Genomic DNA, 26,928 nt, shown 5'->3' with positions numbered 1-26,928 from the left:
TGTAGTGAGGAGCAGCAGCTGGGTGAGCCAGGGACACGGGAATTTTTGGTAAAGAACCATTTTTTTTATTAGCATGACATGTTCTCAATAAGATTTTGTGTATTATGATATGGACCAAATCTTAACATAAAATTTTTCAATTGTTTCAAAGACGTGTCTCAGGCATCCCAACTGTGAATCAGCCCATAAAAACAAAGAAGGAGTGTTTGACCGAATGAAAGTGGCATTGGATAAGGTAATTGAAATTGTGACCGAATGCAAACCAAATGGAGAGACTGACATTTCATCTATCAGTATTTTCACTGGAATTAAAGAATTCAAGGTAAGAACAGAGAGAATATATTTTGATTTTTTTTTCTTTAACTTCCCTTTTAGGTAGATATTACTGTACCCATGTTTTTGAGGAGGAAAGCTAATGTGTGGTAGAACCTTTCTTTAGAACCAGGGCTCTCTGGTTCCAAAGTCCATGGCCTTTCAGTTTACAGCACTTGGTCTGTGTGTATGCCGTGGGCCCTACCCCACATCTCCTCCTGAGGGTAAGGAAACTACAGGGACCAGTGATTCTCTCAGAGTTCTTATCCCTGAAAGGAATCTTAGAGATTATTCTTCTAATCTTTTCTTTTTGTCAAGGCTGAGAGGAGAGATGTCTTGTCAAAGGTCAAAAGATAATCACAGAAACAAACAGGGGTAGAGCCAGGACTTCGGCCTCTTGGGGCTGCATTTCTGGTTCTGGCCTGGGCCAGTGCTGTACCGAGGCCACTTCCACGAGTGGGCATCCTGCAGGGCTGACCGATCATGAATAGACTGGGTCTCACTGTCAGAGGTTATCTTCTCGGCATCTGTAGAGGGAAACAAGATACTTTAATGTATTCCGCACTTCAAATTTATGAACAAATCTTGTGAAACCATACAAATGAATGGCCTTCAAAAAAGAACACTCTACTAAGCTGCTATTTAAAAACATATATATGTTCTTATTAAAGAGAAAGTTAAAAAACTTAACATAAATGGTATGTGGTTATCATGGCTTGGTTTTTATGTTGTCATTCTGTTTAAATTCACAAATTCTCAGGTTCTCATTGTCAAATGTCATACCTCACTTTTATCCACGTTCTTTCCTAGCTTCAAAAAATCCTGTCTCCTAGGACTGGAGATAACTTGGGCCAAGAGGAGAAGGGGAAGCTGTTACTTCCCTGTGGCTTCTTGACTTTCCCAAATCTTGGTATTTTCATGGATCGTGTTAAAATGTGTCATATGTAAGGATTAATTTGAAATAATATTCGTGGAAGGACTCTAAAGTGTGAAACAAATGTAAGCTATTCTCATCAGCTCAAGAGTTGTGCCCACAATCATGACCACAATCATCATCACTTACTGCCTCTTGGCCCAAGTTGTTTCTGTAACACATTTTAAGGTCTAGAGATTAGATAAGGTTGAAGTGATAGCATATCTTAGAAAGCTGACAGAGAAAAGATTGTGCAAGTGAACCTGTGTTCACCACACATTCAGGGAACTCTAAGCCCAGGATGGCTGAACTGAAAGGAGGTTGGGGAACTCAGAGAGGTGAGACAGACTGTTAGAACAAAATGTAAAGATAAGACCCTGGAAGATTTTTTTGCTTTGCGGTACATATTTGGGCTTGATTTTATAGGTGGTGAGGAGCCAGTTAGTAGGAGGGGGAAATATCCAAAGGTGTACATTTTAGAAGGAATATACAGGCCCCCTGGTAGAGAATGTTTTGGTCATGAAGGTACTGTTGGAGACATAATACGAAATGTCGTGGAGATGAGTTAGGTGAGTGGAAAAGTTTTGTTGAATTAATAAAGGAAAAATGGTTGCCTTTCCCAGTCCCTTCTGTACCCTACACCCCCTGCACACTTCCCCCACCTCCACCCTCCGCACCCTTCCCCCTGGGCTCAACACGTGTTCATATTTGGCTGTAACATCTGCCAGGACTTTGCCTTGGCATTTTCTCAGATACAAATCCTTTACCTGGAGGCTGATTCTTTTCTCCTACGGGTTGCTACGTGATAAGGCGAATGCTCTTTCTGTCTTAGTATTCACTAATCGTATAGGAATTTTTTATTAACAACTATAGGAACGAAGCTCTGTGTGGCTGTCGGTGGCTCTTGAGCAATGTGTCCTTCTGGACTAGTGGACAATCAAGTCATCACTGAAGGCTGTATTTCTGCTGAGCTTTCAGACAGGGAAGGAAATTGCTAGCGCCTTGCTGGGCCCTGGGAGAAACCACAGCCCATCTGTAGGTGGGAATGTTGACTCACGTGGATGTATATCCTGTTTGTTTTCAGATGAATATTGAAACTCTTCGGGAGAATCTTTATTTGCAGTCAAAAGAGACTCTCTCTGCGACGCTGGAAGCCCTGCTGGAGCGCACAGAGGACTTCACTGATTGTGCCTACACCGGCCACGAGCACAGGGAGCGCATCTTGGAGTTGTCGACTCAGGCGAGGATGGAGCTGCAGCAGTTAATTTCTGTGTGGCTTCAAGCTGTAAGAACTTTCTTTCATCAGAGTAAATCCTAAGTAATAGCTTTTCCCTGAGCTCTGCGAGTTGTGGGAGGCACCATCATCACCGGGAGTATGAATGTGGTCCAGAGTGGGACCAGGATGTCTCATCCCTTTTCTGCTTCCTACTTGGCCAGAGGACGCTTCCCAACCAGCACTCACAGTGCTAGACATTCTAGGCCTGGCAGTCCTCATCCTGGCTGGTCTGGATTCTGTGCTACCATCCCCATCACTAGTTCACCCTGTTGTCCCTACTCTTCCACCAAACTCACTTCTGTAAAATTCCTCCCCAAAATGCTTCTTCAGTGTGAAGAGCAGAGAAGCAGACCCCTACCTGAGGTTCTTGGGACCTGTATCTTACTGCTGGAGCCACTCAGATGTGCACAGTTCTTAACTCTGAGGACCGCTGATTTATAGACACAACAATTTAGAAAACTTACTGAGGTCTAGATTCAATGAAACCAAGGGTAGATCCAGCTGGCAGGTAAAAGATTTTTCACCCTTACACAGATTCCTGGTCTCAGATTGGTGGGCAGCCACTTAAAGAGCCTTAAACAGGCTGCTGGTGCGCTTCAGACGTGGGAGGTTATTTGGGCAAGAGTGGCAAAGACGGACAGAAGTGGGACAGACAGCGTAGGAAGTGTGCACTCATTCTCCTAGAGAGGGTGGGGTACAGATTTGAAAGGTAGAGGTCTGAGACACGCCTCAGGCACCATTTGTTTATTTCTTAGATCTATTGTATGTGAAAAAAGTATTTAACATGGTTTACAACATACAACATGGATGGAACAAATCTGGAAATGACGGGCGAAAGCTTGGGCAGTACGGATGAGGAAGGGTGAATGTGCCTGAGAGGGCCCAGCAGTTTGCTCCCTTATGAAGACACTGACTTATGAATGAAGAATAGTATAGATTTCTTTCATATTTTCTTGGCATCACAACATTACAAATACTTATATTAACAGGGAATAGTGACCTAGAGTAGAGTGGTGTCAGGGATCAAAGCAGTATTTTGTGTGTAGTCTGAATTATCTATGTGGAATCTAATCTGAAGTGTAGATTGCTTCAGTGTTAAATTTTAAGCCCAACATGCAGTATAAAGAGTTTCTGTGAGGAGATGCTGTCTGTGTTGGGAATCTAGTTCTGTTAAGCCTTAAATTTGCTATTAGCACCTTACACATATTTCACAAGCACTTAGATCTCTGATTCTGCATGTCAGACGTCAAAAGTTCATTCACTTTCTTCAGTTGTTGTTACTAAGTGCCTTTTCTATGCCAGGCAGTGGAAATCTAAAGATGAATAAGATAAAATCTTTGCCTGCAAGAAGTTTGCAATGTAGAAAAAAAGGTGTGAGACAGATATAAAAAAAATCTGTAAGTTGTCCTAAAAAAAGGTTCAGATCATATGTTGAGAGGATTTGAAGGAGGGTAAATTCGTGTTTAGCCAGAGGAATCAAGAAGCTTCATGAAGAGACGGACATTGGACTTTAATTTATTCAAGGAACAGAATACCTCCTACTTTCCAATTGCTGTGCCACGTATTGTGCATTCAGTGGTGAGCAAAATAAATGTCATCCCAGCCTTCACGGAGCTTACCAAGGCCTCGTGGGGAAGACACACTTCACACAAGGAAAATCAGAAAGTACATATGTAGTTGCAAACTAGGGTGACTACTTAGAGGAAAGATCAGAGTGGGTAAGAAGAGGGTCTCAGTTAGATTGTGTGATCTAAGGCCTTTCTGAGAAAGACATTTATATGAGGATTTGAAGATGAGTAGGGTTTTAATTTCTAACAAAGTTAAGAGTGAAGAGATAAGCCTTCCAGGCAGATGATAAAACAGATTAGTTTTAGACATAAATTTATTAAAGAAAATTAGATTTTAAAAATTCACCTGTTTAAGTTTAGAGTAGAAAAATATAACTAAATAATTAAAATTCTCTTTTCCACTCTAACGATAAACAAGTGAATTTTTAAAATCCACTTTTCCTGTAGTTCATACAATGATATTGAAAACTTACTATTATTTATAGTTCGAGTAAAATTGGAATTACCAGATGAAAAAGATGAGGTAACTCTTTCATATATGCCTTTAAAACTTTTTAGCAAACCAAGAAAACAAAAAGCGTCTCTGAAGAACTAGAACTCACTATATTGAAAATCAGTCACAGCCTCAACGAACTTAAGAAAGAAGTAAGTATAGTTTGAAATCTAGCCTCTTTTAATTCTTTGCAAATTGTCATGTTGTATGGTATGTATAAAATGCATTAGAATTAGTATGTTCCTATGCCCAGAAAATGGTTTTAAAAGTTTTCCTCTGACCTAGTTATTTTGAAGCCACTGTTTTATTAGTGTCATCATTCTCAAAGCATGTACACAAATATTTATAATAGATCCAAGCTGGAAACAGTCTAAATTTCTATCACCAGAGGAATAAATGGATTTTGGTTTATAACTATACCAAATACTATTCAGCAATAGAAAGGAACACTGTGGGTACAGGTAATAACATGGATGAATTGTTCAGACGTTACACTTAAGTGAAAGAAGTCAGACACAGAAGTGTGTGTGTATGTGGGTGATTCTGTTTACAAGAAATTCTTAAAAAGGCCAAACCAATTTATTGTGATGGAAACCAGATCAGTGACTGCCTGTTGGGGGATGTTTACTATAAAGGGGCATGAAGAGAACTTTTGGGGGTAAATTGTAAATATTGATTATGTTGGTAGTGACTTGGGTAGAAATGCTTGTCAAAATTCATCAAACTGTACCCTTAGTACACTTTGTTGTATATACAGTGTATCTTAACAAAGCTGGTTTTTAAAAATACTCCTTTGGTTGAGAAGATTTTCCTGTTTTTTAGATGAAAACTTTATCATCTAGTGACCTCTTTGGTCACTCTCTGGTAACTGAAAGTCACTTTAAGTCAGGGGTTTGCAAACTACAACCAGGCTGTCTGTTTTTGTAGGTCAAGCTTTTGGGGACACACCCCTGCCCATTTGAGTTGGGTAGTTGCAACTGTGTGGCCTGAGAAGCCTAAAATATTTACTCTTTGGCCCTCTACAGAAAAAGTTGGCCAATTCCTGCTTTAGATCATAAAACACAATCCCAGTTCAAAAATGAGGTTTTCGGTCCAATATATTAATCAGTATTTTGATGTATTCAATTGTAGGACTTCTCCCCTCTTCCCGACTCCTCTCACCCCACCTAGGGTTTTGGGGGAAGGTGTGACCTCTTGTCCCTTTTTCAGGCCCTTCATCCGCTGTTGTCTAGCTTCTGTTCCAGGTCTTTGCCAGGTTGTGGCACAGGGAGAGAAGGCAGTGGGGAAGGAGAAAGCTCTTAGCGACTGGTGCCCTCGTAAGATGCGCTGGGCTCAGAAGATGTTTAAAGCTGACTCTCTCTTTCATGAATACCTGAGTGTGTTCTTCAGAGGCTCTCCTGGTGCCTCCCTGCGCCAGCTCCTTGCTGCAACCCCTGTGCCATATTGCTCCCTCTACTTTGGGGTGTGCTGGAGGTGGGACTCCATAGTGAGCACCATCAGTGCTCCAAACAGATCCTCCTCACAAAAACCTTTCTTCAACCTTATCTCTGATTTCTTTCTTCTCTTATATTTTTTAAGAGAGTCAAAGGGCTTGAGAGAATGAAATTGGTTTAGGGGCATTTCTCTTGTAAATCATATACATGGTGATGTTTCATTCATCCCTGTTGAAACTGTCATTTTAACATCCTTAAACATAGAAGGATATGGTTTTCTATGGTTTATAAAAAGCCTACCCATTTTTTTCAGCCTCTTCAATTTTAATTACACTATTGTTAAAACTGACTATCAGTAGAGCATAAAATCTTTTGGTGTGGCTTTCCATAATTCTATTTTCCTTACCTCTGAAATGGGTGTAACAACATCAACCTAGAAGACCGTTTGTAAGGACTACGGGAGATAGTATCTATACAGCTGTGTTCAGTAGCTCGCCTAGAGCAGGAACTTGGTGTTTATTCACCCGTCTTCCCCTGGAGTTGTTAGTAAGTTGTCTCCAGAACCGCTTGTAAGATTTACATGACCTTGGACAAGTCACTTAGTCTCTAGGGACCTGTTTCATAGTCTGTGAAATAAAGGGCTGGCATTAGGTGTTTTCTAGGGCCCTGATGATTAAACAAAATCTTTTGAATTCCTACGTGCATTTAATTTCCAAAGGAAAAGTGCATTTTAACGTCTTTGTTTCTGACCGTAATTATTCTCACTTGATTTCATGAATTCGGACTACCCTATTGTTAATTTTGTACAAAGTCTTGTAATATGAATTGACATTGGATTACTTCCAGGAAAAAAAGAATCACTTCATTCAAATAGGCTTAATCAAAATCATATTTTCCTTAAGACAGCAAGAATGATCTCTTTCTGGTGAACTGCAAAATAACCTGGCATAACATTAAAAAACAAAAAGGCAGGTTATGGAGAAGGAAAGATTTTAGAGTTAATAGTACCCAAAGATACCCAGTGAGAGTGAGCCATGCTTAAAATCCATTCCACCTAAAGTTAAATAAAACCTTGAGGTTTTCATTACCCTTTTATCCATCATTTCTCCTGAGACCCAAGCGTTAGAGAGTTAAGTGCTGGATAGCAGTAGAGATAATTGGTGAGAAATAATATAGGAAAGTGGTGAGTCCCTGAAGGGAAGGGGCTGTGTCCAACTTGTCATGTATGTCTGGCCTTTGGTCCAGTGCCTGCCATAACGTAGGTATTTGATAAAATTTGTTGAATACATATTTGACTGCATCTCCCAGTGATACTTTTTCAGTGTCTGTTAAAAAACTTGTTGAAGACCATGAACTGCCATTTGATTTTCCTCTTAGCACTTTGAATACCATTCTCTTCATACTATTTTATTCCTTACTAACTTTAAGAGTAGTGGAAGCATTTTTTTTAGGTAAGAGAGAAGCTGTGTGGGAAAGAATTGGTTGCTAATAGGATGAAAAAAGGACCAGGCTACTCTGCCAGGATGAACAGCTCATCTTCTGCAAACAGCGTTATTGCCAACACCAGGGGACGCATAGATGTCAGGATCCCACCTGGCCTTGGGAGAGTTTGCAAGCTCCCCAGGGCTATGTAATTCCACTATTACCACAGGGAACTTCACTCTTCCCCCTCAGCTGATCGAATGGGACTGCTGAGGTTGCTACTCTGGTTTTTAAAGTGCTCATGAAGTTTTTGATCACAAAACCTTATTGTTTGTTGTCTTTCTTTCATTACCCTTCATCCCCCACATCTGCAGCTTCATAGTACAGCAGCCCAGCTGGCAGCAGATCTGTTAAAATGCCATGCGGATCATGTGATTCTAAAAGCATTAAAACTTACTGGAGTAGAAGGAAATTTAGAAGGTTTGGCTGAATATGCCTGCAAACTCTCTGAACAGAAAGAGCGGCTTGTTGAGGTGAGTAATAGGTTGCTTGTTAGAGAAATTGTAGTTCAGTGAAAGCTGTACTATCATCAGGGACTATTAACACAAAATATAATTTTTGCATTTTCTCTTTCTTCTTTGGAATTTTAAAGATATAATGTTACCTCTTCTGTTCTTACAACAATCTGGCCTAAAACAAAACAACAAAAAAATGCTAGAGCCCACAAAAGACTTCTTTTTTTTTTGATGGACGATTAGATCCACTTTTATTACACTCTGTTTTCTGCATTACTATGGACTCATTTACACAGTTTTGTTAAAATAAGTCAAAAAGTAGCAGCATATATAATATTAGGAGAACTGGTGTAACTTTGAGGGACAGTTTTTGGAGTAGAGCACAGCCCAGCAGTGGAACCACTCAGTGATCAGAAATTGGGTAGTATTGGCCATCACTGATTTCTGCTCATAAAATGCACTTCTTAAACTTAGAGAGAGATTAGATCTTGAAGTAGAGCAATGGAAGTATATTGTATGACCTTGTTTAATTTGAATCATATGGGTCTCTGCAGGAAAGAGGTGGCACCCTCAAATCAGGTTAATTTAAAATGGATTTAATAAAGGAACGATTTGCAGTTGCATGGACAGGGCGTGGGGGAAACCATGAAAGTGCAGGAATTGGGGAATTAGTGAGAGCAGAGCTGGTATGACCCCTCCACCGAAGTGAACAGGGGGAGTGAGTGGTTTCTGGAAACTGGAAGGGTGTAGAAGTCTTTCAGAGAGCTACCTTGAGAGACCGTGATTTTAGGACGAGAGACTCAGACGGCCCAAGGCGACCCTGCAGGGAAGGAGCATGAGAATGAAGGCCCTTCCTCGCCTCATCCCTGCTGGTCTGTGGCCGGGGCCTCCCATTGGCCGAGCACAGCTGTAGACCACATGTGTCGGTCTCCCAGGGTGAAAGCAGGTTTGAGAAGGAAGAAGAGTGGATATAGAGGGACAAAGAGAAAACGTTCATCACAGTCTTCCTTCTCTGAACCTCTCCTGTTCTGCCTATACCTCTGTGATGTGTTACAGGCGCTTGACCTGGCACTTTTGTTATAATTCCAGTTACTGATTGATATTCTAAGCCTTCTGTCTGTTGAGAATGTCAGACATTTGTTGGTAAAAAATGTATGCTTAACCCATGTATGTATAAGGCATATATATGTATATATATTCCCCTTGCGTATGTGAGGCATGCCCTCATCAGCTTGTATATAAACGCACAGATATGAACTGCCTAGCTGTTTTCATATTATCTAACGTACCCTGCTCCCCGAAGGAGACTAGTGCTTAGGACGAAACTTCAGACGAACTAGACTAGTTTCCTCTTCTTTACTTGTTTACATCTGAAAACTGCTAGGGAGCATTCTTAAAATGACTGTAGGCAGATATTTTAAAAATAGATTTGATGCTGTTTTGTTTATAAACCAAATATTATGACTGTAGGCAGAGTTGCTGATTATAGAAATCCTGAAGCAAATCTTTTTAAGAAATAAAAAGATTTTATTTCTAATTCTCTATTTTAAGCCTCAAGATTTTCAGTAATTTTCACTGATACAGGCTCTTTACTCATTACATCAGTCTTGCCTAATCCAGTGTTACCTGCAGTGAAAGGTATATTAATTGACTGGGAAGATAAGTGTTATTTGTTGGCAGAAAGAATGTGTAGCTTGTGGTGACTGACATAATTTAGCTGAGAGACCTTGGGTAAGTCCTTCTCCAGGCCATGTTTCTTCATACATGAAATATGTGACCATATATCCTTTCAAAGATTCCTCCTGATTCTGATATTCTCTGACCACCTTGCCATGATCAGATAGGAAGTACAAACACTAGGGTATATGCTAAACCCTTATTCCTGCCTTGTTTCTAGACTCTGTTAGTAACCAACATAGTATTAAATTTTCTCATTAAAGTACAGATTTATTTTTATAGGTTTTAATAAGTTTTATTTTCTTTACTATTTATAAACTGATACTATTTGTTGTGAAGAATTAGAATGTGAAAGTTGAACTGTACAAATGCTTTCTCGTAGACCTGTCGATTGTTGAGACATGTATCTGGGACAGAACCTCTTGAAATAACCTGTATGCATGCAGAGGAGACATTTCGGGTGACTGGCCAACAGGTACAATCAACAGCAAATTGTTCTTTCTACACTGTGTTTTATCTGAGTGTCATAGCAAGTTGTGCTGAACGAAGACATAAATGATTCTACATAGCTACAGGCAAAATCTACTGGAAGACATGAAAGTAATGGAATTTTTGTTGGTAGTGTACCAGAACATTCCGTTGGATTATCTGGTCATTTGCCAAACTGGAGGTTGGTCCATTTAATTGATGCCCTAGTTTATACCCATTTAAATGACGCTGTTTACAATGCAGGTGATAGTAACACGTTTGAAAACTGAGTTATCATAATGTAACAGGCCATAAAAATATTAGTCTGTTTTGACCCAGTAATTCCTAAGGACATAAGGAGATTAAAAAAAAATGAAAATAAAAACAGTTGTTACAACATTATTTATAATAAGATTAAATTGGAAGCAAAATAACTATCTTAAGTTAGGCAAATAATATATTACAACATTAAAATAGTAATTATGATAACTAGAATTAGCAACATCAAAAAACATTTCTTAAAAATGTTAGGTGAAAAAGCAGGATACAGACTTGTTTATATGCTATAATTGCCACTATATAAAATGTGTATATGTGAGAAAATGACTAGGAATGTGCAGCAATGAAAGTTCTGCTTGCTTGGGAGAATTGTGAGGTTATTTTCTGGAATTTTCTATAATATTACTTTATTTTGATAATTTTCAAAAGCATTTTAAAGACTGATATCCCATACTCTAAGGGAAAAAATGAGGGACAGAACTTCCTTTCTTTTTTGGGCTAAGCTCTAGAATATAATTTATCAGGTGTTCTTGTTTCATTTGTCACAGGCTTACTCCTAATTGCATTATTGGATGATAGATGTTGAGCCCCGGCATTTATCGTTGAGAACAGTGAAAGTAACTTAGAGACGAAGGACACGTGTGCCTTACAGCAGACCCATATTGGGTGCTGGAGGGAAGATTATATGCTTCCCTGTAGAGAACAGTGTCAGAGGTTTATCATGGAAGCAGGAACTATATATATGAGTGACCCTCAGCAGTGACCATCTACTGAACATTTTATTATAACCAGAGGATCTCTGTTTATTAGGAGAAACCAAGGCCTCAATACTTACTTGTCCATTTGAGAGTCATCCTACTTGCCTTAGCTATAAGTGTGTTTCAGTAGAACTAAAGGATTTAACTCTCCTGCCATATGCAATCCACTCTTGTTATCCTCAGGCCCTACTTGCTATTTGGCTTTAACTCTCTACTTACTGTTCTTATTGCAGCAGGGATATTAGGCAAAGCCATATTCTCTTCCCCAGGGTGGTGACAAAGCCTGTTGTCAATTTCTATAACTTGAGGAGCCTTTTGTGTTCCCGTAGCCTCAGCTTTTATTCCTAGTCTTGGCCATCTGTCTCACAAAGGGATAATTTAAGGAAATAGAACATGCCTCTAAGATAATTTATATTGTTTCTGGATATCTCTGCTTTAGCAATGTCGCTTTTATATTTCCTTTAAAATGTTAGATCATATCCAGTGCACAGTTGAACAGTTTGCACACTGTACAGTGGCTCCTGGTTGAGAGGGCAGCACTGCTGAAATACAGCCCTTAGTCCCCTGGCAAGCCATGTGCTTACCTTCCCTGAAGATGGGGAACTGTGTTCTGCTCATAAAGCTGCCACCTGCTTGTCACGCCTGTGCCTGTGGGACTGCCCGCCCTGAGCACACAGGTCTAACTCTCTCGAAGGAGCTGAGTCTGCCCATATCAGTTTCTGAAAGCTCTCCAGTGTCTTCCTATCTTGATCAAAGTCTGTCCTTACTGTGAATGTTTCCCTATCACATGGCCACTGGTGACCTTCCTTTTTTCCATGTCGGTCTACTCACTCTGGCCTACTGGCTGTTGTTAGAACATACCAGAAATGCTCCCACCTCAGCAGTTTCCCTAGCTTCCCCCGTGGCTCCCTCACTTTCTTCAGTTTTTTGCTTACACTTCACCTTAAGTTAGTGACCACCTAACACCCTCCATCTACCTTACCCTTTGTTTTTATACATATCGCTTGTCATCTTCTAAGATATGATAATTTACTTAATAGATTTTTAATTGTCTGTCCCCCCACATGTTAATGTGAGCCCCATGAAGAGAGGTACATTTATCTGTTTCATTTGCAGCTGTTTCCCTGAACCTAGAACATGGGTACAGTGTCCGGCAGATGGCAGATGAGTGAATAGCCGTGTATTAGTTACTTGGTATCTTTGGGCCTCATTTTCTCTGGCTGTAAAATGGGAATAATGCTTATTTGGGAAGGGTAGTATTTTGTTTGTGTGTTTTTGAGAATTAATACTACTGTATCAAGCACCTAACACAGTACCTCAAGAATATATGTACCATGTACTCGTAGGTATGTGTGTGTGTTACTACTACTACCATTACCACCATTACCACCAGTGCTACTACCACCACCATTACTCCTGCTGCCACCACCACTGCTGCCACAATTACTACCACTACCAATACCCTACTGCCTCCCTCCCACCATCACCACCACCACTGCTGCAGTGTACAGTGCGCACTGTGTAGTCTGAGTATAGCTCTTTGAATTATGCCATGGGTATAGCTTTGTTGAAACAGAGCTTTCCTTGAATAAAGATAATTGCTTCCTTTGACACAACATTGTAAAATGACTGTAACTCAATAAAAAAATGTTAAAACAAAGATAATTGCTCCCTGAATAAAGGCTTCTGTATAATAATGCCTGCAATTTGTCTATAGATAAGATTATAAGAAGTAGTGAGTTCTGCTTACTAAGATGATAAGAAATAGTTTGTTCTCCTGGGTATGTCTGCAGTGCCCAACATGGAGCTTATGTGTGGAAATCGCTTCCTAGTTGTGTACTGAGTTGATTTGAACAATACAGACTGCAATTTGGTTTCTAATGTGATTCCGAGAGCTAAGATTTTGAAATGCACACCACTGTATATTGTGTTTCTTTTTTTTTTCCCCTACTTTATAAATTTATTTTCCGACAATTCAGTGAGGAGCCAACATATTAACCTGGATATTAACCAAAACTATTTCAAATCAATTTGCTACATCTTAACCATGGTTGAAGACATTCTTCAAAGAGTGATTTGCCACCAAATCAGATATTATTGTGTTTCTTTAGATAATATCTGCTGCTGAAACTTTGACGTTGCATCCATCTAGTAAAATTGCTAAAGAAAATCTAGATGTATTTTGTGAAGCCTGGGAATCCCAAATTAGTGACATGTCAACACTGCTGAGAGAAATCAATGATGTGTTTGAAGGAAGACGAGGTGAGAAGCTGCCAGCATATTGAAATATATCAGTATTTTAATGTAACTATTAGTGTTTTAATTTCAAACCTCAGATGTAAAATGAATAACTTGTTATAACCCAACTGGGTTATTTTTATAAAAGTTATGAAAATATTATTTGTCCTTCATTTTAGTATCTAAGCAGTAAAATTTTTTGTAGAACAGTCTTGCAGATTTCTTTCAATTAATATTAACATTCTAACTTTCTTATTGAAATTAAGTCATTTTATATTTCTTCTAAATTGTTTTTTAGTTTTAATGTAAAAGCTCTTCTGTAATACAGTGCTTCTGATTTAATTCTACTAACTTCATAATGAAATGAATGTAGTTATTTGATTTTCAAATTGCTTTCCTTCCGCTTGGATGGAATCTCTTTCCTTGATGACTACATAATCTTGGAATATTTCCTTTGGTGGGTAAGTTCATTGGTATTTCTACAACATGTAAAATAGAACCATACAATGTATAGAGGTCATAATTTTTACTCTTTATTTTAATATCAACTGGGAGTTTTGTTTATTTTCCATTGTACTGTGTGTCCTGTTATGTATGTTCTTGTTTTTACATATTTTTTCCTTTCTAACAGTTTCTGTTAGTGTCAAGCATGCTTGTTCTTTTAAATTAAAATGTCATTTAAAGTCACAGTAACATCAAATTATATGTTTATTTTTACTTATTTAAACATTTCATATTTTAAAAAATACTCATGTAGGATGATTGCTGATTTGCTTAAAAATCAGGGAGCCATAGACTTTGTAGATATACTATAATTTGTTAAGTGTAATAAATGCTTACCATGCTTCTGTATTTAAAGAGTTGTATGATAGCTAGTCTGCATGGCGTATCATGTTCAGGCTTTGATAAATGGATTTTTGTGTGAGGTGAGTTTCATACATTAAAAGGTAAAGTGATATAATTGATCCACATTTAAAGGAAAGTGATCACTTAGCCATGAGACTTGTTTAGGAACTGAAGAGAATAGCCCCCCAGTCTTTCTCAGCGCTAGGCTCGCATCCCATGTGGATAGACCAAAGCTGAAACAGGAAAATCCTATACTCATTTTTGGGCTACATAGACCCTGTGGTTTCCTTTACTTCCAAGCTGGATATTATGTAAATGATATCTTCTTTAGGTGTGGGTATCTTTCCTGCCCAAATTAGGTTATCTTAACTTCCTGAGTACTGAACAAAATTCCTCTTTAGGTGGGAAACTTCTGCCTTTGATTAGTGACACCCATTGTTTAACTGGTAGTATCTCACTGTTCAGAAGGCATCCTTATGTGGGGATAATTCAGATAGGTTTGCTTGATTTCTTACACTGCCTTTTTTTTTTTCCCCTGATTGTTACCATGAAGCTCTTAAGAATTGCTTTTTCCATAAAGAAGCCCAACTCTGAATTAGCCATTTTGACTGGACTGAGTCCAGTGTCACTGCATTGCTCTTCTTGTTCTGTGTGGTTGTTATGACAAGCCTGCCTGTTGCCTTGCACCGGCCCACTGCTTTTCATACAAAAGACAGGGTGTATTCTTCAGAGTCTGATTTATCTTTGCTACTGTTATAATGCACATAAACTATTACTGGAAAGCCTTTGCTGTGTTTTAGCCACCTTAGTTCTGCTCTGCATATCTTGACTCTTGTGACTAGGAGAATTATCAGGTATGTTCCCAGGTATCGTTTTGCCAACCAATTAAGTAGCAAACAACATGCTAAGCAATGAAAAAGAGCCTCTAATATTCCCATATTTGAAGTCAGTCTGAGAGCTAGGCCATTGTCCCCTCACCCAGAGACACTCAAATTACACAATAGGGCCTCCTGGGCTTGTTTCAAGAACTCAAAAATCAGTACTTGTCTTCTTGCCTCTGCCTTCATCCAATTCTGCCTTCTTACCCAAACCTCCAGGAAGGCCATGGTCTTCATATTACAAGAGATCAGATGAAAAAGACTCCACATTCCCTTAGTGATGAATATGTATCAACATTTAGAATTAGATTATTTTAAAGAAATAAATGTCAAAAAAGAAGCCTTCTCTCATAGCTTGCAGATTCTATCCCTTCTTTAAGGAAGCTGGATTTCCTTTGTTTCTGTTTGAACTGTCTTGAAGGGAACATGACGAGGCTTCAGTTCATAGGGCTGTACCAGGTGGTTCAGATCCATAGCTCTGCACCTGTGTTACCACTTGACAGATTGGATGCATGAGGTGCTGTTCACTAAAATGGGGCATACGGGAAAAGGAACATGATTGTGGATAAACATGAGCTTACTTGGGAGATATATGAGTCTGGAGCAAGGGAGTGATCCATTCAGACATGAGATGATGGGACCATGATAGTAGAAATGAAGATAAGAGGACTGATTTAAGGAGACTTTTACAAGTAATGTTGGTAGGATTTGATTCATTTGATTAATTGAATCTAGAGGTAAGAGAGAATTTGAGGATAACAACTGGGTTTGGTCTAATCCAAATTCGAAAATACCCCAGTCCCACTCTTGAGGTTAGTGAATAATCTGCCTATCCTTTAGTGCTTGAGGCATTCCTTTTAAGTGGGTCTGGGGACATTAATTTTTTTCTGATTGATCATGCCATATAAGCCCCTTCCTGAATCAAAAAAAGCTAATTATAAGAACTTCTAATAAGGAATAATATAGCATAACTTCAGTGAAATAATGAGGGTCTCATGTCCTTAGGGGATTAGTTTTATTTTGTAGATATGCAGGAAAGCTCTGGTTATTGAAAATGGACAGCAGCCCTTCTCAACTGGATTGTCATAAGGAATCATTTTGGTATCCTCATAAGATAAGAGGGCCTTCTGAACTTAATTCTGAGCTTAATTTATCTGGAGCTGTAAACTTAGAAATAAAGATGGCAACAAGTATTGTGCTGATTTAGACAATATTAAATAAAGGATTTAGGGAGTATTAAACTTATGATACCCCCATGAAGACAGTGCTTTGAGAAAAATTCTATACTTCAAATATTTGTACCAAATATATTTTCCCATTTATCTAATTACTTCTAATGTTTATAATGTATTTCCATCAGAGATAGAAATAATTATGCTACCTCTTTACTTTGATATAAATGCTAAACATAACTGAGTCAATTTTTTTTCCAATTGAAGTATAATCAGTTACAATGTATCAGTTTCTGGTGTACAGCACAATGTCCCTGTCATGCATATACATACATATATTCGTTTTCATATTCTTTTTCATTAAAAGTTATTACAAGATATTGAATATAATTTCCTGTGCTATACAGAAGAAATTGGGTTTTTCAGATCTATTTTTATATATAGTGGCTAACATTTGCAAATCTCAAATCCCCAAATTTATCCCTTCCCACCTTGAATCTATATTCTTGCTCTGCTTAGAATCAATGGCAATAGTGAGACATGTATGGAAAAAAATCACTAGATAATTAATTATAAAATGATTCAGATTCATCATTTTTGGTATTTTTATGCACTTATTTGTTTTGGTGGGGTTTCTTTTTATGGTATTATTATCAACTTACTTGGTTTATATTAGAACTGGGGGAAAGTGAGACAACCCTACCTGCACAGCATTTGGAGGAAAACTATCTGAAGAATGATCAATTTTGCAATTATCCTCAAATTTATAAAGCCATTCTGAGTCTAACCAAAGAATGCGTTAGAGAGCAAAATAAAGTACCCTAAAGGCTCTCTTTTCATTGCATTTATTTCTCCCTGCCTTCTGGTTCCTCTAACTCTGTTGCATCCTGGAGAAACAAGAGCTGAAACTCTTGGCTTTTTTTTTTTTTTTCCAATTCCCTTGGATAGTAGATGTGAACATTTCAGGGTCATTGGCACTACGGAGGATCACAAGGGTAGATGATACAAGACTGCTCATCTAAGCTAATTATACTTAATTAATGATTATGCCCTCCTCTGTAGCTTCTTAAAACCACTTTAAAAAAAAGGATATTATGGACAGGGTTCATGCTTTGCATTAAGACTGATGGTGAATTTTGAGATTCTAAGTGACCTGAAGATTGTCTTCTGTTAATCTCCCAGCTAAATTAGACACTTTATCTATCAGCTCTAAGAGACAAGGCATGGAGATGACCTCTTTAAGTTGTATTGTTCTCTCACAATTCTGAGATCAAAAAACCATTAATAAAATACCCTTAAATCCTGACACAACAAAGAAATGATCTGAATCATAAAACTCTTCCCAGGTACCATTGGTTGACTCTTAATGATGGTTCCTCTTTTGGATCCGCACCATCCAACAGGAATATAATGTAAGCCACATGTGTAATTTAAAACTTTTTAGGAGGCACAAGAAAAATTTTAAAAGAAGCAAATGAAATTCACTTTGATAATATTTTTTATTTAACCCAGTATCCAAAATATTGTCATTTCAGTTTATAATCAATATTTCAGAATTACTAATGAGATCATTTACATTTTGTTTATTTATATTAAGTCTTCAAAATCTAATATATACACTTATAACGCATCTCAATTCAGACTGGCCATGTTTCAATTGCCAAGTAGTCACATGTGGCTAGTGGATTCTGTGTTCAACAACACAGTCCTAGATGAAATTTTAAATATGTTGTGAACAAGTTCACCCTGTTCATGTAATAGTCGTTCTGTAACAAGGACAATTTAGTGCTCTTATATTATGCTTACTTTCATTATGTGGAGCCATATGAAATTGCTGTTTTTATTTTCAAAGTGGTTGAATATCAGCAGTTTCATGTGGCTCCACCTAATATATTGTAGCTGAATATACTTCCTTTCTTTGAAATCAAAAAGCAATTACTGTTCAAATCTTATCTTGAATTCTTACCCCAGATATAACAAACTAGTTTTAAAAAGAAATCTATCCTGCATTGTAACCTGACTTTATACATGATCCAGAAGCCAGAAGTATGAAAGCGCAGGGCTGAAGTGGGCATTACACATCCCTTTTCTTTCCATAGTTATTTTGCTTTCTGCCATATGGTAGTTATCAGCCAAGAGACTATTATTTGCTTTAGTCCATCTTCCTAGCTTTACATTAGAGTTTTCCTCTTTCCTGACTGGGAGAGTATGTTATGAGGTTAGCTGTAAATGATTTAGCCTGGTACTTGCAGAAAAGGAAGCAAGCTGATAAACTGGTAGTGATAAAAGGAGAATCTGTTTCATTAGAGGCAGGGTGCTGCAAAAGAATTCGCTGTCAAGGAAGCTGGTTATAAATATAAGTAATTGTCAGCGTGATATTTTGCCTTTGTGCCGTTATGTTGGGGGAGGTAAAGACTGGCCAACATAGACGCCTTAACAGACACAACTGCTGACAATCTTGACGTTTACCAACCAATTTACAGTTTTATTTCTCAATTACATATAGTTAATAGACTAAATTATCATAACTAATATACTAACATTTCTGTTTATTTAATAATGTTTAAAAATTAAACTTGAGTAATAGAACATTTAAGTTATGTATGTTATTTGTAGGAGAGAAGTATGGCTATCTTTCACTCCCAAAGCCAATGGTAAGTAGAAGTTTTTACACTTCAGAATGTTTTTCTTAGGAATTCAAATCACACTCTTTTTGACTCTCCCCAACTTCCACTAATTGACATGACAAAAAAAGTTAGGATATTAAATGTTGACTGTTCAGAGTTTTTATTCAGAGTAGCAGTCTAGATGTAGCCCATAGGTAGGTTATTTGTGTTGGGTTCGGGGAACTGAGGAAATAGGTAACAAATTTTATGATGAAGAAGCCGTAATCTGAAGTCAGAGGTCTTTTTGTTCTTCATTTCTTGGGTCTAATTAACAAGGTCATGAAGGAGTCATTTTACACAAACAAAGAACTTTCTTAATGCTTTCTACCTTGATGAAAATGCCATGCTATTTACATTTAGAGACTTGAAATTTTAGCATTTTATAACTGAAACTGATACATCTGACTGCATTGATAAATAGTGCCCACTAGATGGCAAGCTTGGTTGCATTATTATACCTTTCCAGGCAGTACCCTTTCAGTACTCATTAAAAACTTTAGTAATAATAATTTATGAAAGTAAAAATAAAAATACTGAAAATACAACTAAATTTAAAAGAATAAGATGGGGTGTAAGATTCTAAATAAAATAATACCTAAAAACCTCTAAGGTATTAACTTTCTTAAATACTTTATTAATTGTTTTATAGTCTAAGGAGGAAGATACAGATGATGTGACTATACAGGGAGGAGCCAAAGAGAATATTGATCTTCTCTGTTTATTTCCTTTTTTTTTTTAATAGAGGTACTGGGGATTGAACCTATGACCTCATATATGCTAAGCATATGCTCTACCACTAAGCTATACTCTTTATCCCCATCTCTGTTTATTTTCTAATGAACCTAAGACTGTGTGTGTGTGTGTGTGTGTATGTAAAACTTTATAGATTCTCTGTGTTTATTTTCTGTCCTTTATCTCCTTCCATTTCTTCTATAGTAAACAGCATTAGAACATTTTAAAGGGGCTATGTTAAATGAGCAAATATAAACTATAGGATAGAAATAAAGGGAAAAGTTGAGGCTGTTCTGCAGTGAAACTGGTAACAGAATAGCTGGTCAGCAGTAATAAGTCATGGTAATAAAAAGTACACATAGACCACAAAGAAGCTAAGGAGGCACATGTGTGTTTTGTTTTATCATAATTTATACTTTGTGCACATGTGTGTGAATATATACTCAGTGCATGTGTGTATGTGTGTGTTGTATCTGTGTGTGTGGATTAAATAAATGTTTCCTTAAAAAAAAAATGGCTCCCTGCATCTCTTGGCCCCTTTATCTCTAATAGTCCAGCTGCTCTGGAAGTCCTGCAACAAGCAAGGGAGTTTCCAGCAGATCTCAGAGTGAGAGGGATGCCCAACGTGGGCTGCCATCTCCAGAGAACTTCTGAATATATTTTTCAAAGAAACATTGCTTTTGGTAGTGGTTTCTACAAGTAAGTAGGCATCAGTGGGCCAGCTTTGTAACCAAACTGTTTTCTCCTCTCCTGAGGGAAATAAAATATTGAGTTCTATGTAGTCTACATAAAAACAGACTTACTGTTTCAAAGATAAGGGCCCATCAAATATGCTGGTTCAAATATTAGATCCTAAATTCTAAGTATAACCTCCTATGTAACCTGGGATATAGGATTAGGAATCTGGAGTCAGAGAAACTAGGATGCTGAAATTTAGCCTTCAAAAGGGCAAACTGGTTAAAGTAATTGAATCCCAGAGTCATAACATTAGGAACGTATGGAAAGCTACATAGAGTGGTTAATTTTATTACATCATTTCTTAAGAATAATTCAGCAGAGGGGCTGGGAAGGTTTGGGGGTATAATAATTGGACTGTGAGAAGACTGCAGAAGTCTTTGAGTCCTTCCGGGACACAGATCTGCTCTTCCTAGCCTCAGATTTCTAACTCCTCGTTCAAAGCTGAACTCACGTATTAGTAGAGTATTTGCAATTACACGACTCTTGAACAACATGGGTTTGAACTTTGTACGTGGACTTTTTTCAATAGTACATATTGTAGTACTACACTGTCTGGGGTTGTTTGAAGCCACAGATACAGAACCACAGATGCTGGGGAACCGCAGATACAGGGGTCTTACTGTCAGTTATACACAGATTTTCGGCTGTGGGTGGAGGGTTGGTGCCCTTAGCTCCCATGTTGGGCGAGGGCCAACTGTAGTTGTTTTTACTCAAACGATTTAATAGAGTTTAAGTATGTACTGAACATTTTTAAATTAAAATTTTATTACAGGTACTTTGTTAGGCTTTTTATTACTATTGCATTTTCTCACAATTAACTGTACTGCTTTTTAAGATATCCTAATCTTTTTGTTGTCACAGAAGAATAACACAAACGTGAAATCATTAAAGCCAGACAAGCCTGACTCTGAGGTAAGAGCTTTTTCTTTGCAATAGTCTTACTTCTAATCTTTGTTTAACATCAGTAATGACTACACTGTTGAGATTTAAATGTATGTTTTGTAGGAGCAAGCCAAGATAGCAAGGCTTGGACTCAAGCTGGGTTTGCTGACCTCTGATGCCAACTGCGAGATTGAGAAGTGGGAGGATCAGGAGAACGAAATTGTTCGATATGGGCGGAACATGTCCAGTATGGCCTATTCTCTGTATTTATTTACTAGGTAAATGTAGTTACATCTTGATCTTATAAAATGAATATATTGGTATCTGTTTAAAGAAGAAGTGCCATGTTACATCACTGGTAGGTTAAAGTCAGTTTTAAATATATGGTTAAGAGATTGTAAGTAATTCTTAAGACAGTTAAGTGAATGCAGCAAGAAGACATTGATTAAACTAGGATTTAGAGTTAGAAGAAATCCTCTACTAGGTTTGTATCCCATTGTTTCAATAATTTTGAAGTAACTTTGCATTCTTTTTGTCATACCGTGTATCAGTGTTTCTCCCATCCAGCGTCAGTAAGTTTAGAAAACATGTCTTTTAAATCTTTACATAGTGACTGATTAAACACAGATCAAAGAGTAGAGCCATGAGGTTTACCACCTCAGTATGGTGCCAAGTCTCCATGAATTTGTAATGTCACAGAGAATGTCCCTAACTTTACACTTACTTGACCTACATTCTCTGTCTTGTCCACCTTACAATACTATTGGTCAAGTGCCTTGTTGAAGTCGACGCTGATCACATTCCAGTGTTCCGTTGTAATAATGGAAGACTATACATATGGTATAGTAATTCCATGTTGCTAAAAATGTAGTTATCTGCTCAGTCATCTGTTCTAGAATTTTTCTCAAAGAATGACTTCAGCCTTTTTACTCATTTTCTCATATCTACTATTTTCATTTTTAGAGCCTGGAAAATACTTGGTATCTTTGGTGTTATGGTTTCTCTCCTACTCCTTTTGATCTTGAAGTACAATCAGCAGTGGTTCACACCTGCATGCTGTTCAGTATTCTGGAATGTAGTCCATGTGGTCTGGAGTCTTAAGCTCAGTTAAAGTAGGTAGGATCTCTACAGCTGTGTGAGCTTTGGGGCTCAATAAATAGCACCCTTTTCCCCACCCAAGTTCTGAACAAAATGAAAAATAAGCAAGACTAGGCAGAGAGGGGCCAGTAACATTTATATTGATACGGCTGATACTGAATAATGTAGTTTGTAGCCACAGGCAAGTAGGTTATTTAACAATAATCCCTAGAATTGAGAAATCTTACCCCATAAGGGGCAGAATGTATCTCTTAAAACACTTGGAAAACCAGGTATCTCCCAAAGGCATTTTTACCGCCAAGAGAGAAAGGAGATAAGAAAGGGCTACCGTGTCCAGTTTATTTTTGCAAAGTCATGAAAAAGACTGGAAAAAGCCCAATAAATATCCACCGTCTTCTATGGGGTGAAATACATAAGAGAGCAGAGGGCCGTGAGGGATGTTGTGCTGGTGAAGATTCCCTCATAGGGAAGGAAGACTAGGAGTGAGGAAGAAGCATTCATTCATTCTCTTGATGACGTCTTCTGCCTTTTCAAGAGAAATGATCCTTCTGGAGGGTGAGGGAGAAATGATAGGAGCTGAATAATTCTGCCTCTGTTTAGCAGTCATGTGTTAATATTCTTCCATGTTTTCCATCATTGGAGACTTTTTTTTTGGTGGTTTCCTTCCTTTGTTCTTAATTCTTCTTAGCAGGCTTCTCCTGGGATTGAGTTTTCCCAAAACTAATTTTGACCGCCTTTCTCAGTTCATATCTTTTAAAAATCTGATGAGTCAAATCTGTAAAAGAAAGTGAAATGGAACTCCTTTGTTTACCCACACTAAATGTGTGGGTGACTGAAATGTGAAGATTAATGAAGAAACAAGGATCTTTACTTTGGACTGGAATCATGCTAGTTATCTCATGGTGATAGAAATCAGATTAAAAATTTTTTTTGACTGGTAAAAACTGGAGAAATAAATGATTACTTACTACTGAATGTAGTTTGGTGTATAAAATCTTCCCAAATAGAATTTTTTAAAACATTTTTGACTGCCCCTTTTATTTCTTTTTTCTTATTTCAGAATATTTCAGGATTATATGGTTAGCATTTTTTTCTGAGTGAGAATAGTGGATTTTGCTAGGGGATGACATGCATCCCACAGAGACTAGGAAGCAGACAGGCTACATTAGGAGGAGCAGGGATAACTGAAGCTCTGTGGGATGGGACGTGTTGCTAGAATATGGCCATTGGAGAGGAACACTGAAGTGCAGGAAAAGAAAATGGATTTTCTGTAATGGATAACAGCTTGTGCCGTTTTGGCAAGCCTTGGTAATATAATTGTGGTAAAAATCTCAATCTGGCTTTGTTCTCCACCCACACTGTCAGTATACCTATTTTTCCTCAAACAAAATTTTTCTGTTTTCTTTTGAGACTGGTTTACCAGCCTCATCTAGTTACGTCTTTCTGAGACTCCTCTGTTAGCCTTCACAGTGTCCAGTTTTGTAGTTTTCCTGGACAATTGTACAGCTTTTCATCAGGCCATTGTTTAAAGTTGTCTTAACAATTTATATAACTTCTTTATAAGTTATATATACTTATTCATGTTTCTTTATAATTTATATATTGTAGATTTTCTAGTGTATTACAGTTTTCAAAAGTTTCACACTTAACAGTGCCTTATAGTTGTTAAAGTGATTTCTGTTCCATAATTTCATTTGATCCTTAACAACGACTTATCAGAGAGTAAGAATATTTTGTTCACATCTTACGGCTATTAAGGGGCAAAATTGGTAACTACTGGATTTTGGATCTTCTGATTCATGCCTAAGCTGCCGCTCTTCTTAATGCATTGTGTTGCTCTTTGTTGTAATTTACTTTTCATTTGTAAAGTTCTTAATTCTTCTTGGTAGTTTTTAATGTGATATCCCCTAATCTTCTGAAGAGAGTAGTAACACAAGTATTATGATTATTTTGTAGACTTAAAATCGAAACTTAAATGACATGTCTCATCAGAAACAACCGAATTTCTGCCAGAGTTAAAATGAGAATCAAACATGAGAGTTTCTTGAGTTTTGGTTTGGTCTTTTTTTCCATTATGGAACAAAGGCTTTTTGGTTAAGACATATGATCAGATCTCATATACTTAAACTTATGAAGCAAAATAAAAAAGGATAAAAAGGAAAAGTAAAACTTAAATATAACTTGTCAGTTTTAAGTTTCTTACATTATAAAATTAACATATATAATGTTTACCTGAAATTTTAAAAAATGCCTAGGAAATAATAGTTTAAAAAAAAGAAGTCAGAGTTAAATATTAAACTTGCTTCAAGAATATTCACAATATTATTAGTCTATTCAATATTCTTCAGAGTTTGGAATCTGTTAATATACAAAATGCTCTAAAACTTTAATATGAAATAAATTTCCAGGCAGTAACTTTTTCTTAGCGCCTTAATAATCCATTTTATTTCAGGGGAGAGGGGCCACTGAGAACTTCTCAGGATTTAACTCATCAGCTAGAGGTATGTTTTATTTCCACTTTATGCAAACACTTTAATTCCGGGCTAAAACTTGGTAACAGCTAGTTTTCTAAATACTTTACTGTGTCATGTTTGTGTGCTTACCTGTGCACACACATGAGTACCATGGAGAGTGGCAGAACAGAACAGGGCTTGCAGTAGCATTTTGTGGAACTTTTTGGTGATCTCATTGGAAAAAAAAAAACAAACTCAAATATTATGGGGATAAAGCAGAACGGGCTTTGATAGTCAACAGATACAATATTAGCTTTTAGGTTTTCCCAAGTAGGTGACAACATCCTGTCAGCAGCTGCATATCCCTTGCACTGTCCTAATGCTAGGAAGGCTTCTCAGCCTCTTCGTTGTTGAAGTGGATGAATAATATTGATTAAATGAGACAACACACAAGAAAGCATCTGTCATAGGCGTGAAACCATTACATGTTGTCAGCTCGTGTTAGTTTCCTTTTTTCCTCCGTTTTCCTGGTGATGGAGGGCATTCAGGGAGAGACAGGTGTACTGATACTCACCCTTCTGCCCCTGTGTGTCGCTCTAATTCTCTTCCTTTACTTAGAGGCTTAGACTGGTGAGTGGATTACAAGATTCCTTCTTATTTCCCCTGACTCTTTTATTAGTCTGTTTGTCTCTCAAGAACCAAGGCATTTTTGCATTTGAAATTTGGAATTTCTACCACTTTATCACCTTTATACAGTTTCCTTTGGCATTCCCATGTGCTTCTGCCTGAGCTCTTTGGGAAAGGGGTTTCAGCTTCAGAGGATGATTGTCAACAGAGTTAGAAGAATTGTAGAAAATATTTCATTTGGAATTTTCTGTAAAGTCTACTATAAATGACTATTTTCCTTTTAAAAATTGGAGTAAATTCTGGATTCATTCTGTTCAGTTTGTCCCATATCCATTCCAAGTCACACTGCACCGCAGAGGTTTTTTACTGCAAAAATCCACAAATCATGTTCTTCCTGTGTTAGCTTATTCATTAAACCAATGTCTGCTGAACTGTCTACATGAAATGTTCATCAGGTTTGGGGATTTGGGAAATCTCCTTCTGAATACAGTTAAACTTTTGTGTTTTCTTGGGTACCACAAAAAACTTCGGAGTTCCATGACAGACCTTTTATGTTTAGGTCTTAGTCTTAAAATTCTATGTGAAAATTATCCATGAGTGTATTTCTTACCAACGATCTAGAAGACATATACCTAAACCAGTGGTGTTTTTCCTTTTTGCCAGGTGTTTGCTGAAGAGGGCTTGAAGCTTGCCTCAAGTGTGCAAGCTTTCTCAAAACAGGTAATTCACGGATTCCTGCCTGGTGATGTTATAAATACCTACTTGGGGGACATACATTAAGGTATGAAGGTATTTAAGGTCTAGAAGATGAGTTTCGTTGGAGTTGTGATAACTTCCTCACTTACATTTCAGCTGAAAGATGACGATAAGCTTATGCTTCTCCTGGAAATAAACAAGCTTGTTCCTCTCTGCCACCAGCTCCAGACAATAACTAAGACACCTTTGCAGAATCAAGTGTTTCTAAAGGTAAAAGGGAGGGTGGGCTATTCAGAAAGGCACTTGAGAAACTTACACTTTTTTATTTGTAGGTTAGCTTCCAGTCCCTTTTTCTTCAAATAATATGTTAATACCCACAGAAGGACAATTTATTTCCATTTTTGGGGCCTTGACTGCAAGAGCTATTTATCATCTGCAGTTATAACGACCCCAGGGAGCAGTAGGTTCACCAAATAAATGAGGTTTTTGGACTGATTAATTCCATAGTACTTAGCAGCTACCCTTAAGTCCCAGTGTCATCCCCTGACTAACTAGGGCACAAACTCCCCAGAGCAGGGGGCTCCTGTTGTTTGTCTTGGGGAGTTTGAGTACAATACAGCAGAGTGCAAGGAATCGCAATTCACTGTTACTATCCGGTATGCTCTGAGAAGCCCCTTAACAGTCTGAATTAGAACAGGCTGATTTTCCATCCCATTCTTCCTGGGGTTCCATGAAATTGGCATGCAACTTGGGTGGAAATCCCTGCATCTGTGTTCTGGGGCCTCAGG

General features: G+C 37.7%; 1 protein-coding gene and 1 long non-coding RNA gene across 3 annotated transcripts in view; one reads left to right on the top strand and one right to left on the bottom strand.

Moving 5' to 3' along the window:
• The window catches only part of CTNNAL1 (catenin alpha like 1), a 50,839-nt gene that overhangs the window by 23,290 nt on the left and 621 nt on the right, over nucleotides 1–26,928 (top strand). Inside the window, exons 6-17 of the mRNA XM_072959875.1 lie at nucleotides 152–322; nucleotides 2,310–2,510; nucleotides 4,628–4,714; nucleotides 7,792–7,950; nucleotides 9,992–10,084; nucleotides 13,226–13,376; nucleotides 18,865–18,902; nucleotides 21,246–21,296; nucleotides 21,390–21,544; nucleotides 24,817–24,865; nucleotides 26,108–26,164; nucleotides 26,297–26,410. Of these exons, the coding sequence (XP_072815976.1) occupies nucleotides 152–322; nucleotides 2,310–2,510; nucleotides 4,628–4,714; nucleotides 7,792–7,950; nucleotides 9,992–10,084; nucleotides 13,226–13,376; nucleotides 18,865–18,902; nucleotides 21,246–21,296; nucleotides 21,390–21,544; nucleotides 24,817–24,865; nucleotides 26,108–26,164; nucleotides 26,297–26,410 (1,326 nt within the window). The remainder of the gene's footprint in view (nucleotides 1–151; nucleotides 323–2,309; nucleotides 2,511–4,627; nucleotides 4,715–7,791; nucleotides 7,951–9,991; nucleotides 10,085–13,225; nucleotides 13,377–18,864; nucleotides 18,903–21,245; nucleotides 21,297–21,389; nucleotides 21,545–24,816; nucleotides 24,866–26,107; nucleotides 26,165–26,296; nucleotides 26,411–26,928) is intronic.
• Nucleotides 316–26,403, bottom strand: LOC140696121 (uncharacterized). 2 transcript variants are annotated; one of them, XR_012072163.1, is made up of 3 exons: nucleotides 26,290–26,403; nucleotides 6,402–6,621; nucleotides 316–839 (listed from the first exon to the last, which is right to left on the bottom strand). It is a non-coding gene; the product is annotated as an uncharacterized lncRNA (long non-coding RNA). The 2 variants fall into 2 exon arrangements; XR_012072164.1 differs by lacking the exons at nucleotides 316–839; nucleotides 6,402–6,621 and adding an exon at nucleotides 22,484–23,139.

Source organism: Vicugna pacos, chromosome 4 (genome assembly GCF_048564905.1).
Source record: "Vicugna pacos chromosome 4, VicPac4, whole genome shotgun sequence".
Taxonomy (NCBI): Eukaryota; Metazoa; Chordata; class Mammalia; order Artiodactyla; family Camelidae; genus Vicugna; species Vicugna pacos.
This window is presented reverse-complemented; position numbering and strand designations above follow the sequence as displayed.